The 12,361-nt window shown below is 52.3% G+C and overlaps 1 protein-coding gene across 4 annotated transcripts in view; it reads left to right on the forward strand.

The window, feature by feature from the left end:
* The first annotated feature begins 14 nt into the window (after positions 1-14).
* The window catches only part of SLC4A3 (solute carrier family 4 member 3), a 35,120-nt gene continuing 22,773 nt past the window's right edge, over positions 15-12,361 (forward strand). For 3 of the 4 annotated variants that reach the window (XM_074911436.1, XM_074911440.1, XM_074911442.1), the window contains exons 1-6: positions 236-291; positions 5,478-5,618; positions 6,851-7,007; positions 10,496-10,830; positions 11,295-11,437; positions 12,001-12,212. In XM_074911436.1, the coding sequence (XP_074767537.1) occupies positions 5,565-5,618; positions 6,851-7,007; positions 10,496-10,830; positions 11,295-11,437; positions 12,001-12,212 (901 nt within the window). In that variant the 5' untranslated portion in view covers positions 236-291; positions 5,478-5,564. Of the gene's footprint in view, positions 86-235; positions 292-5,477; positions 5,619-6,850; positions 7,008-10,495; positions 10,831-11,294; positions 11,438-12,000; positions 12,213-12,361 lie in introns of those variants that run through there. The other variant, XM_074911439.1, reaches the window with a different exon arrangement.

Consider the following 12,361-nt stretch of genomic DNA (forward strand, 5'->3'; position numbering starts at 1 on the left):
GGGGCCCGCGCCCCCCGGCCCCCGCCCCGCCGCCGCCCCGCGCCGCCGGGGGAGCGCCCCGCGCCGCCGCCCCGCAGCCCCACCGGTAAGCGGGGGCGGCCCGGGAGGGGCGCCGGGCGGCCCGGAGCCGGGCGGGCGGCGGGCCCGCGCCGCGCTCTGCGCAGGGCCGGCGGGAGGCCGGGGCCGCAGCGCCGCCCGCCGCCGCCGGCGCGGCACGTGTCGGGCGGAGCGCGGTGGCGGGGCCGGGGCGCGGCGCGGCGGCGGGCGGCTCTCCTTCTCCGGCCGGGCGAGGTACGGGCCGGGCGGGGGCTAAGAGGAGGTGGGTGGGGTGGGGTGGGGTGGGGTCGGGGTCGGGTCCTGGCGCTTGCCCCCTCCGCTGCCTCGGCTGCAGCAGCCCACGGGCCCCGCGGACACGCGTGGCGGGCGCCGCTGCCCCGCAGAGCCCGGGAAGCCCGCCCGGCCGCCTTCCCCCGGCCCGTGTGCGGGGCGCGGCGCGCACAGGGCGCCCCGGGTCTGCGGGGTGCTGCGCGGCCCGGGGCACGGCATGGCACGGTGCAGGGCGGTGCATGGCACGGGGCATGGCACGGCGCGGGGCCCGGTGCTGGGTGCTGCACGGCGCGATGTGGTCCCGCCGGAGGGGCTGCACGGCACGGCACGGCATGGCACGGTGCGCGGTGCGTGGTGCAGTGCATCCCCAGTGCCTGCCTTCCTCCCTTCACTACCCCCGCTGTACGCGTGTCTGTGGGAGCTGTCCGTACGTCCAGTGGAGAGGTGTCTCCTTGTCGCTGTCTGGTGCCGGTACTTCGTTCTGGAGTGGGTTTTGTTCCCGTGTGCTCGTGTGTGTGTGTGTGTCTGTTGGCCGTGCAAGCTCCATCCCGTCGGGTACTGCTGTGAAGGGAGAGTCAGGGAATGGAGCAGGTGCTCCAGAAGTGAATGGCTGTGGTGGTTTATCCAGGCTAGTTCAGTAGAGTATAGGATTCATTGAAATATTTAAACCTTATAAAATACTTCTGCATTCTTAGTTTCAGCGTAGCCATGTGGCAGAGAGATCCGCAGGTTAAACCCTTCATGCCTGAAAACTTTGTGTGTTTACTGTCTTATGTGTTGCCGTTTTGTTCCGGTGTGTGCATCCCTGTTCCTCCACTGTGGTAGGAGAGAAGCAGGGGCTGCACATCCCACTCCTCTTTCATTCGGCTTTGAGGCTATGACTGTCACAACAGCAACCAAAACCTTTGGTGTATGTTGCAGCACCCCTCCTGCTCCTCTCCTCTGTGGACAGGCTCATTAGTATGTCTTCTCAGGAAAATCTTCCCAGGCCTCTAATCCTTCCTTTTGGGGCTCTTCCCATCTGTGTCTATCAACCAGAGTCTCTTCTCCCTATCCCCAAACCAGCTTTAGCCCCTGTGGCTTTATCCCTATCTTAACATCCACTCCCTGTCTAGACACTCCACAGCTAAACTATTCTCAGCCCGATGGTCAGGGGATTAGGGAAGAGCTGAGGAGATGGATGTGGGGCCTGATGGCTGTTTCCACGCAGCCCCTCGCCCACGTTGCTGGGGCAGCCTGCTGTAGCCCTCCCAGCTCACCTTGATTGCAAAGGGGCAGCATGAACTGCTCACCTCTGCCCCTTGAAGACATGCCAGTTGTGTTTCTTTTTCTCAGCCAAACAGGAAAGCTCCTGCACTGGCACTGTAGCAGCCTTTAGGGGTAAGGGGAGCCCCGCTGGAGTCCCAGTTAGCAACATGTGGGAGATGCCGTAGCTGCCACCACCGCAGGGGTATGCCTGCTCGCTTTCCTTCAGCGTTTGTTTAGCCTAGATGGTTGGTATGAGGGACGGTGGTTTAGACGAGCCAGTTCTGTTTACTGATGTGCTTGTGGAGAGAGCAGGGAGGTGTGAGTACTCACAGGTCGGTAGGCTGTGGATTTTTCTGGCCTCCCTTTGAATCCGGCCTGCTGGCATGACGTTTCTATTACAGAAAATTACTTCTAGTAGGAATGCTGAATCACGTACTCCCAACAACCAGGAGATACAATAGGATGAAGGTATCGTTCATTCAGTTTTCTTTACTGTTGGGGTTTTTCTTCTTTCCCCTTTTGTCTTGTGTTCTTCTTATGGCAGCCCAGGCAGTGATGCCTGCAGGCTGAGTGCTTCAGTATGGTGCTCATTAGCAGAATTCTCCCCGATATTAATTCTAAGTTCCTTTTTTAAATTTTAACCCATTTCTAAGTCTCTTTGTGCAGGGCTGCCTGGAAAAAAAAAAAATCTTTAGTCCTGTTTTACACCCCTGAGATCTTTCCAGACTGCTGGCTTGTCCCCTCCCCATCTTAGTCATTCCATATTGCGCGAGACAAATTTAGCTCCTAACCTTACTTTATAAATCAATCCCTCTGGCCTACTGGCATTTTTTTGTTGCTCTTCTCTGAACTCCGTCTGTTGTGGGTAACAGAAAAGCCAGGCCAGATTCGAGTAGGTGTCCATCCAGCCTTTCTCCCAGAGGCTGCACAGAGTAAGGGGCAAGTGGCCTCTAGTGGCCAGCCATCAATTAATGCACCAAAAAGAAGCACCAGTGCTCCCAGGCCATGGGCTCTCCCTTCTCCAGAAGACAGGAGAGCCCATAGGGTTAGGATCGGAAAACGCGTCTCCCATCCTCTTTCCTCTCTCAGCCCCGAAGTGGCAGAGCCCTTCGGCCGCTCTGCCGCCAAGCCCTGCTGGCCCGGGGCACCCACACACTGCATCCTGCTTTCACAGGATGATGAGCGGAAGATCAACAGAAACCCCGTGGGCACCTCGCTGTCCCTCTGAAATTTCAAAGCAAGTCCCAAGGGCTCTCTTACTTTACTGCTAGGACAACTGTCTTGCTTTTAGCTGTTCAGTGGTGTCATTAGAGTGACATATTTTCAGCATATTTCAGAGTACACCGCTCTGGTGGGTAAAGAAAGATGAAGTTCGGGGTTGTCCCTTCCTTTTAACTTTATTTAGGCAGTCAGGCTGTAGTTTTAAACTCACTGTAACATCTTGCAAAGCTAGAGCCAGCAGACTTCGTTGCATCCAGGAGTTCTCCTGGCCATGGGTTTCCTCCCGCCTGGAGCATGAATGCTCCTGAGAGGGAACATGAATGCTCCTGCGAGCCTCTGCCTAGCTCCAGATAAACCTGAGCTTGTCCTGAAACAAAGCACATTGTTTCACAATGCAGTTTCCTTTGGAGGTCCCATAAGGCACATTAGTGGTACAGGGGTGGATCTGAGCATTAGTGGGTTTTTTTGTTAAATTACCTTTACCATTTTGCTAGTTTTTAATGATTCTGCTGCTACAGGAGCTGCCATCCAAAGCTCCATTATCATTTTATTTCCTAAGTAGTAGTACTTGCAACATATTTTTGCAGCCAGTCTGTAGCTGTGGATGTTATGTTCCTTACAAATACCCAATCCTTTCTTTAAGAGTCATGATGGTGTGACCCTGCAGGGCTGCAGAGCCAGGTTTCCCTGCCAGCTCTTTGCACTGGAATAAAGCGTTCCCTGCCTTCTGTTTCAAATGTGCTGCTGTTTGCTTTCATGGAGTGATACCCTCTTCCTGAGTTAAATGCAAAGGAAATAAAAGCCATGTATTACCCTTTTCGCTATCACGTCTCCTACTAAAAAGCAGCTCAGTCTCTGCTCACAGATGATTTCCTGACCTTTCTCCTTTTTTTGTTTTCTTTCTCGGAACTCTTTTACTCTGTCTTTCTTGGAAAAGAGGGTGTGAAGTTTATGATTGCAGCTTAAGATCTACAGAGTAGACTGGGTATTTTCATTCTTTTCTGTCCTGTTCCTTATGGCCTGGACTCTGCATTTGCTTTTTAGACATCTCTTTTGGCAACATATTTCTCTTGAGCTGTTGTGGCCTCACTGTAACATTCAGTTACTGAAGAGTCCAATGAGGTGTGTTTGAGGGGTTTCTTCCATTAAGTTTTGCCTTGTTCCTGGTTAATTAGGATGGTGGGCCAAGGGATCGTATTTCATCAGTGGTCAGATTTAGCTGCTCAAAAACTTGCCTTACAGATGGTTCTAGGATTTTTGGTTGGAATAAGCTCTTTGGGTAGGCAGAGTAAGCAGAGACTGTAGTGGCACCTTTTGGAGATCTTCAAAGATAGAAGGAGAGATGATGAAGTGGCCTTACTAGTATCATCTTTAGACCATCTGGTTTAGTGGTTTAGTGACCTGTCTTGAACAGTGGTCCATACTAGGTACTTCTGATGAGATAGTGAGAAACGCCCCAGCAGATCACTGGAATATAACCGATAATACTACTTCCAAAGCTTTCATAGCTGGGGAATAGCTTGTTCTGAAAGATGGGTTTAATTTCTCTTAATTTTCTTTGTCATAAATGTGACAACTTGTTACCCAGAGGATGGCCAAGCTATCCTCTGACTTAGCTGGTTTTTTCTCCTTGATGACATCACTGAAAAAATGTTTTCTTTTGCCAGTTTTGAGTTCATTTGTATTCTACTCTTGTAGTTTTAACGAATGTCCCTTTTCTTGTTCTGTGAGATGAGAACACTTTGCTTATCCCTGTTTCCAAAGCACTGTACATGTGCTTACATCTCCTTCTCTCTATGAGTTCAGATAGGTTTTTGGAGGTCAGTATCTTCCCAGTGCCAGTCTTTGTGCCAATCTCCAATTCTTCCTGGGGTGCAGCCCATGCTGAGCTCAGCTTGCGCTGTTGCTGTAGATGATAATGACTACAGCTGTTTCTGGGTTAGTCTCCATCCCACTCCTTGCAACTGTGGCACCTCATTGCCTTCTTCACTTGCAGTTGCATATTGAGCAGACTGCTCCCTCGGGGTGCCCACAGGGTCTTCTGAGTCCCTCAGCTACACCCATGCAGACAGGGCACAAATCCGCAGTCTGAAGGTTGGCCTCTTTCCCTGTAACATGTGTTGTCCTGTGTTTGGTGTTTGAATGCTGAACTGTTTGTCCTTGTGCCATCTCTCTGGCTGGCACAGATCTCTCTGAGGTTCCTTCTGGCCAATTTGGGATCTGCCCAATTAGAAATAGGTGGCACAGGACCACTCTGCTGCCTGCTCCTGGCATGCCCTCCCAGCACCCGATCTCCTCAACTTTTTCTTTCCCCGGCGGTCAGTCATGCCTCAGCTTTGTGCAGATGTGCTGGTGGAGAGGTGGCTGAGCAGGAAGCCTTTCCTTCTCTCTATGTAGTCACTGTCTTGGTCAGCCCCTGCACCCTCCACACAGCAGGTCATTTGGAGGAGGACAAGGTCCTGCCTGCCCTTGAACTGTTGGAGTCAGTGCACAAAGCAGCACGGGTTGGGCCATTCTTGCCCCCTCGCTGCTGTGTGCCAGGGGACAGGCCTGTCCTAGTGATGCCGGGCAGGTTCCCCAAGGGCTGGTGAGGTGATCTCTCTGGGTTAGGAGCCAGAGGGGTTGAGAGCAGTGGCCAGCGGTCTCCCACAACATTCCCTTGTCCTGCCCTCTCTCCACAGGTTATGCCACTCTCCAGGTTTGCTGGGTGCCTGCCGGTGAAAGAGAAGGGTTGATATTTTGCACAGGCCCTTAGGTCCTGAACCAAAATGGCAGCTGGAGAGTCCCCTCCCATAGGAGATGTCTTCATCGACCTGCAGCAGGTGAGGTGGGAATCTAGCAGCAGTGGGGCTGTGTCTTCCCCAGAGACCATGCTCCTGCCAGACTGAGTGTGGGACCCGCATCCTGGCAACCTGTTGCAGTAGGAGACATGGCCTCTCTGTTCACCAAGGGCTGGTCTGTGCAAAGGGTGCCTCAAGGCTGCCCATGAGCCCACATCCGCTCTTCATGCAGACAGCAAACTGTGGTCCAGAAAAGGCCAGAGGTTACTCTGTGGGGTCCCTGTGCCTTTGCATGCCTTTGGGTGGGGTAGGCAAGCAGCAGGAGGAGCTGGGCAGCTTGTAATTAGACTCTCCCCATTTAGTCTGGGCTTGGGACAGCCATGCTAAGGTGAGAGTAGAAGCAGTCTCACCCACAAGATATGAAGCCATTCCCAGGGCACAGCTGGGAACAGCTGGGAAATGTGAGGAGAGGCACAACTCGGCTAAAGCCGCCTTGCTCCCTCTTTCCGCCCAGCGCAGACAGATTTGTCACAGTTGGGCCTCCTTCTGTTTCCATGGAAACACGGGAGTCCACAACAGCTCCGCTGGCATTTCGGCTATATTGACGGAAAATTTTACCAGCTGCAGCTGCTCGGGAGACAGAAAGGACAGAAGTCACCTGGCGATGCTCTTCTTGGAGCCTCTCCACCAGCAAAAGGCAGAGAAAAACCCATAGCCTGAAACAGGAGGAGAACGGGCAGAAAGGCCTGAAGAAAACATGCCAAGGGGAATGGGGGGCCCCTAGGAGTGCAAAGGGGAGGTGAGAAGGCACAGGATGGTCACTGACCCAAGGGCAGTTCACCAGAGCAGGGATGCTGTTTCACAGGGGGAATTCCAAAGGAGGTCTAAGAAAGGGAGGGATGGCAGACTGGGCAAAGGGAAGGCCAGAGGGTGGCAGTTAGATGTGAGGAGAGAGAAATTCCAGCTAAACAAAAGCTACACATCTCTTCTAGTAGGAAAGACAGGCACTGACATAGTCCCTTGATGCCTACCACTCAAGGGAGATGTGGTAGACCACTCAGGTATCTCTGCAGAGTGTCACTTGGCAGCTTGCTGATCTGTTCTGGCTCGTGGTTTTGAGTGGAGCTGTGCCTCTAAGTGAGAAGCTATGCCCCAGCCCTGTTGTGTGGAGCCTGCTGCTCCTCAGCAAGCCCAACACCGTTTGCAGTGCAGAAGAATCCAGAGGGCTGTAGGGTCCTGCAGTGTTTGATTCTTGTCTGGCGATTTCTGTGCAGGGCAGAGATCGCGCAGAGAAAGCCTCTCCTGGTGCCGAGGACGATGAGGACTTGGATAAGACTTTGTCAGTCGAGAGATTTGGGGACCTGATAAGCAAGTCAGCATCAAGCAATCTGGAGAAGCAAAGACGCAGCTACAGTGAGAGAGATTTTGAATGTATGTAGGTTTGAACTGTTGTACCCACTTCTATCCATGCTGCCAACCCTCGCTCAGCCCCACGTGCTCTGTAGCCTTGTGCCGGGACCCTGCTGATCGTGTTAGCCTGCTGTTTTCTTCCTCACTTCAGAGCATTCACAAAGTGCTATGTACATGCATTTAGCACCAGTGCCCATGGCTTCTTCCCAGTCTGTTCCCTGTTTCCCCTGTCCCTGCAGGCATAGCCACTGCCCAGTCCACATGGCAGCATAACTCAGCCCAGGGTGTTTGCTCACCTCCTCACCCAGCATCAGGGACCTCTGCAGCCAGTTCCCCCACATTGAAATTTCCAGTTTGAAACTATTTTTCTTCCATATGGCTGCAAAGAAACATCCAAATATGGCCAGAAGCCAGTCTGTCCTCCCCAGTTTGAAAGCAGATGGCTCCAGTGAGACATGACTCTGTATTCTAAATAGCAACCATGAAACCATTGGGCTTATCTCTCAAAGAAAGGACTGCAAAATAAAAATGGGATGTGAATTTAAAGTGCTGTAGCTATCTCACCTGTCCTTCCATGATGAAGACAACCAGTCTGCCCAACTCACTTTGGCTGTAACATGATAGCATGCCCACAAGAGTGGGCATAAGCTATTGCCTGGTGTGGGGTGGGTCATTTTAGCTTGTAGTAACAGCAGTGAAGGGCAAGAAGAAGAGGCCCCCGTCCAGCAGCCTGTGTGTGTGGCAAACAAGTAGCAATGGTTGAAAGAGTTTCCCACTCTCTGGCTCTCACAGTCAAATACTGCTTATTTTCCAGCTTAGCTTTGGTGGGATACAACCTTGGGAACATTATGTACCAAGTACATCACCAGGCTGTTTTCTGCTTGACCACTCATTTCCAATGGCTCTTGTAAAAGTCTATTACTGTAGTGCACCCCAGCTGCTAATTTCTGCTTGTGTCATTTCTCTACAGAGGCTTCATTCAAGTAACTTTCCACCTGAGCACACAGTCACTTGCGCACATGGCTGCAAGGTGCTAATAGCTTTGCTGTGGGTTGAATACCTGTCCCATGCCCGTAAGACTTACCTGCTCAGAAGCTCTGCCTGTGTGCACAGGTGCGCGGGTTGGCTTGGAGGACGTGGACAGTCTGCTTGAGCATGCATGGCAGAAGCTTCTTTGAAAATTTGACTACAGATTTGTACTGTTTGGGTTTGGTTTTTTTTTCCTTAATAGGAGAGTCGTTCTTTCTTTGTCAGAATCAAGCTTGTTTTCCTCTGAGCTCCTGATGTATCCCTGTTATCCAGGATTACTGTCAACCGTGTTTATCAGAAGTTTTATGCAATTTGTATTCATAAAACTGGAAGATCTGATTAGGTCATTAGACTTTGAACGATAACATACCAGCCCACGGAGGTGAATGCTCTCTGGGTTGAGAAATGTTTCCTGCCCTATTCAAAGCCAGGAATTCCTAATATGTAGGCTTTTCCGTCTGGATTCCCTATTCAAATTACTTTTTCCTATCTCTTGTATCAAGTTCACTGAGAAAGGCAATCAAACATTGGACACTGGTTTGGCAATAGCTTTCCATACAGGCAGGCAGTGCAAGGAAGGGAGCAGTGAAGGAAGACAGGGTCTGGACACATGGGAGTTACAGGAAGACAAGGAAGAAGAAGAGGGAGTCATGAAGCCTTTTGTGTTTGGGAGAGGTATGTTTTTCCCACCTCCAGGCCACCTCTGTGGAGACATGATCAGTTGACAAGGAGGTCTGAGTGCAGGGGTGAAGACCAGTGCTCCCCTCTTCTGTGCCAGATAAACCATTTATCATCACTGCCCTTCCCTGCAGCCCAAGGCTTTGGTTTCCCTGTGATCCAAACATTTCTGTAAATGTTTCTGCCTTGGTCTGATGTGAACAAGCCAGAAGGGAAAGCTTTGTGCTGTAGAAGGAGCAATGTGTGTACAGTTGAGGCCTTCCTTGCTGCTTCTTACATTAGAAATTCATGCCTGGCCTATCTGTGGCACACAGAGCAGTGCTATGGGAGTGCAGCAGCAGGACAGGAGGGTCTTTCTGCCAAAACCAGCGAGAGAAATAGGGTACATCCAGTTAAGTCAAAGAAAAGAACACTTTGGAGGAAAAATTGTTGACAAAGAGACCAAACTCTTTCCAATTTGCAGATGTCTGACCATTCCCAATCTCCTCTAATCTTGCCAGAAGCCTCTCTCCTGCTGAACAGGGGTGTGTGTGAAATATCCCTGCTGTTCCCAAGGGGGGAAACAAGGGAGAAAAGACTTGAGAAACCAAAGGAAAGGAAACATGACAGCAGAACAATGAACCTGCCTGGCTCTCCCAGGGAGAAGGTTACAGCTTCCATTGAAAATGTCCTTTGAAGGTAGTTTTCACTATAAACAGATTTTGCTGCCATGTCACAGGAAAGCTGGGAAGGAACCAAATCAAAACAGACTGGAAACAATTCCTCAGGAAGAGCTGCTGAGCAAAGCCCCCTTGCGAAGTGGCTGGTGCCCCCGTGGTTTCAGCTGCTCTGGGTACAGCCCCAGGATCTGTGCATCCTGCAGTCTGTCTATGGAAGGCTTTGTGCCTGCAGATAGACCTGGCAAAAATGGCTTTCCTCTCTCTTGCAGGAGATGTTGAGCTTACCCTGTTCTCTGACTGGTGCATTATCATTGTTTTTGAGTGAAGGCTCAGAAATGCCATTAATTTCTTCTCACTTTGTAATTCCCACGACACCCAGGTCAAGCCTGTATGAATTTCTCTTTGTAGATTAGTTTAAAGAAAAGTCCTTCTGCCCTGGTTTTTAAAAGACAGCCTCTTAATTGAACCTGCATTTCAGAGGCTGGTAGATGCAAGCCCTCACAGTACCTGGGATGTGGACTTAGGTTTCATCTGCACTAAAAGGCTTAGTCTGTGGTTCCTGTGGGTATGCAGAAGGGACTTTCTGTCAAAGGCTGGGGGATAAATAAGGCACATCTATTTAACTCAAAGAACACTATGCAGGAAAGAAGTCATAGAATCATAGAATCATTTAGGTTGGAAAAGACCTTTTAAGATCATCAAGTCCAACTATAAACCTAACACTAAGTCTACCACTAAGCCATGTCCCTAGAATGTTTGTGAAGGGCCCAAATCATGCCTGAGAATGTGAGAAATGTTTCCCCATGCTTAGGAAGGAAGGGTATGGTGCCTCTGGAAGGTCGCTACAGCTCTGCATAGCTGTGTGAATGTCTTTGAGCAATACTGAGAGAGGAGTACTACCTTTCCCAAGGCAGCGGAGCTGTGTTGGGATGGTTTGGCACTGCATGAAGGCTGCCTCCCCAGCCACCCTAGGCTGGACACAGCCTGCCACATCACTGACAGAGCTTTGCTATGTCCCTGTGGGCTGGTGGCTCTCCTTGCCCTTCCTGGCCCTTGATCTCCAGACCATGCTGTTTCCTGGAGGGGCGCCTGGCAGGTTCCTCCCAGCCTCTTCCTGCCCCTGACTCTCTTTTTCTCTCTCAGTCCACCGCCAAACCTCGCACCACATCCATCATCCCCTTTCCACTCACCTCCCTTCTGCCCTCAAGTTCCAAAAGAGGCCCCCCCGCACCAGCCGGAGGAAAAAAAGAAGGAGGAAAAAGAAGAAAACCTCAGTACCCCCCTCGGAGGTCACCCCCACCATCCAAGAAGAGGACGAGGAGGGGGGAGAAGAGGAGGAAGAAGAAGAAGAAGAAGAAGAGGAAGAAGGAGAATCTGAGGCAGAGGAGGCCCAGGAGAAAGAGATCTCTGCAGAGTCTGAGGGCGAAGCTCGTGGGAAAGACACATCCCCTAAGCTGGAGCCCCCAAGCAAACCAAAGGCAAGGCTAGGGTATCCCTGCCTGGATGGGGTCTGGAAATTGGGGAGGTGGAAGAGGAGCCAATGCCAGGAGGGTGTCAGGGTGCATGGTCAAGTGAGTGTGCTGCTCAGGGGGAAGAGGTTGAAGCTGTTCAATATTGTGGGAAGAGTGGTTTTCTTATTGCCTAGCAGAGATGGGCACTGGAGGACAGTGAGAGATAAGCCATTGCCTGGGGTGGATGCCAGGGAGGGTGTGTATGACCATTTTGGGGGTGTAAAACCCATGGGAGAAGATCAATGTGTCTGTTCTTAGGGCACATAGGATATGGGGGTGCTCAGTATGGCCACTTGCAGGGTATGGGGCATGTGAGGGAAGCTGGTGTGGCCCGTTCTAGCAGGTGGGGACATGGGGAGGGTCTGCATGTCAGGGATTGAGGCGAAGGCTGCCTGCCCCGACTCTTGCTGTCAGGACTATTGTCTCTGCAGTTCACCATCGGCAGCGATGAGGAGGAGTCTGGCAGTGCTCTGGCCCCCGCGCAGTTCCACGTGGAGGAGGAGTGTGGCATCCTATCCCCCATGCCACGCTTCACCGACCTGCTGCAGGACAAGGGCCCTGCCTCCCTCTGCAGGTAGGTGAGCAGTCTGAGCTGCCTGCTGCTCTCCCCGCTGCGGGGTTGCCACACAGACCATGTGCCCAGGGGTTGTGCCTATGCCCAGCCTGAACTTGTCTGCTGAGCCAGAGGGCACATGGGGACTGGAGAGAGAGCAGCTGTGAGCAACATGACTACTTTCCAGTGGGACAGTCACTCCCTGGATCTCCTGTGACCTCCTTGGGTCTGTGGGATCCCCAGGGTGTGGGTTTGGGGGCACAAGGTTGCACACCTGAGTACCCTTCCTCCCAGCTAAGTTGCGCTGTCGTGCTGACCTGCAGGCTGGGAAGCCCCAGGAGGCTTAGCCAAGTGAGGGGACCATGAGGCCATTGACTCAGATCTGGGTCCCCAACACTGACCACTAGCTGGTCCCACTCTGCAGTGGTGGAGTAGAGGAGCAGAAGGGGCAACCTTTGTGTTTCGGGATAGTTGACTCCTGGCTCTGGGTCAGGGCTGGGCCGAGGGACCTCAGCCCCTGAGAGGGGCCAGCGCCCATCCTCATTTGCCCTGTTCTCTACCGTCGGTCTCTTTGGTTCTTACAGCCTCCCTGGGCCTCGGGAACGACTGTCTCGTGGCTGGGAGAAGCGCAAGCCCTGGGGCCAGGTGGCGAGCGGACAACGGGTTACCTATGACTTAAAGGAGAGGATGTGCATCGGCAGCATGACCACGCTGGAGAGTGCAGCATACCAGCGTGTCCCCACAGATGAGGCCGAGGCCCAGATGCTGGCGTCCGCTGACCTGGATGGCATGAAAAGTGAGGCTTTGTGACGCTGCCTGTATTACTAGTGTGCATGTCCCTTGCTTCTCCCTGCTTTTCCCTCTTTCTTAGCAGCTCCAGGCATGGTCTTCAGCCTGCTGTAGGACGTGGTCCTTACCTCCCTGTCCCCCAGCCCCAGCTTTTCC

The sequence above is a fragment of the Athene noctua genome, chromosome 7, assembly GCF_965140245.1.
Source record: "Athene noctua chromosome 7, bAthNoc1.hap1.1, whole genome shotgun sequence".
NCBI classification, from domain to species: Eukaryota; Metazoa; Chordata; class Aves; order Strigiformes; family Strigidae; genus Athene; species Athene noctua.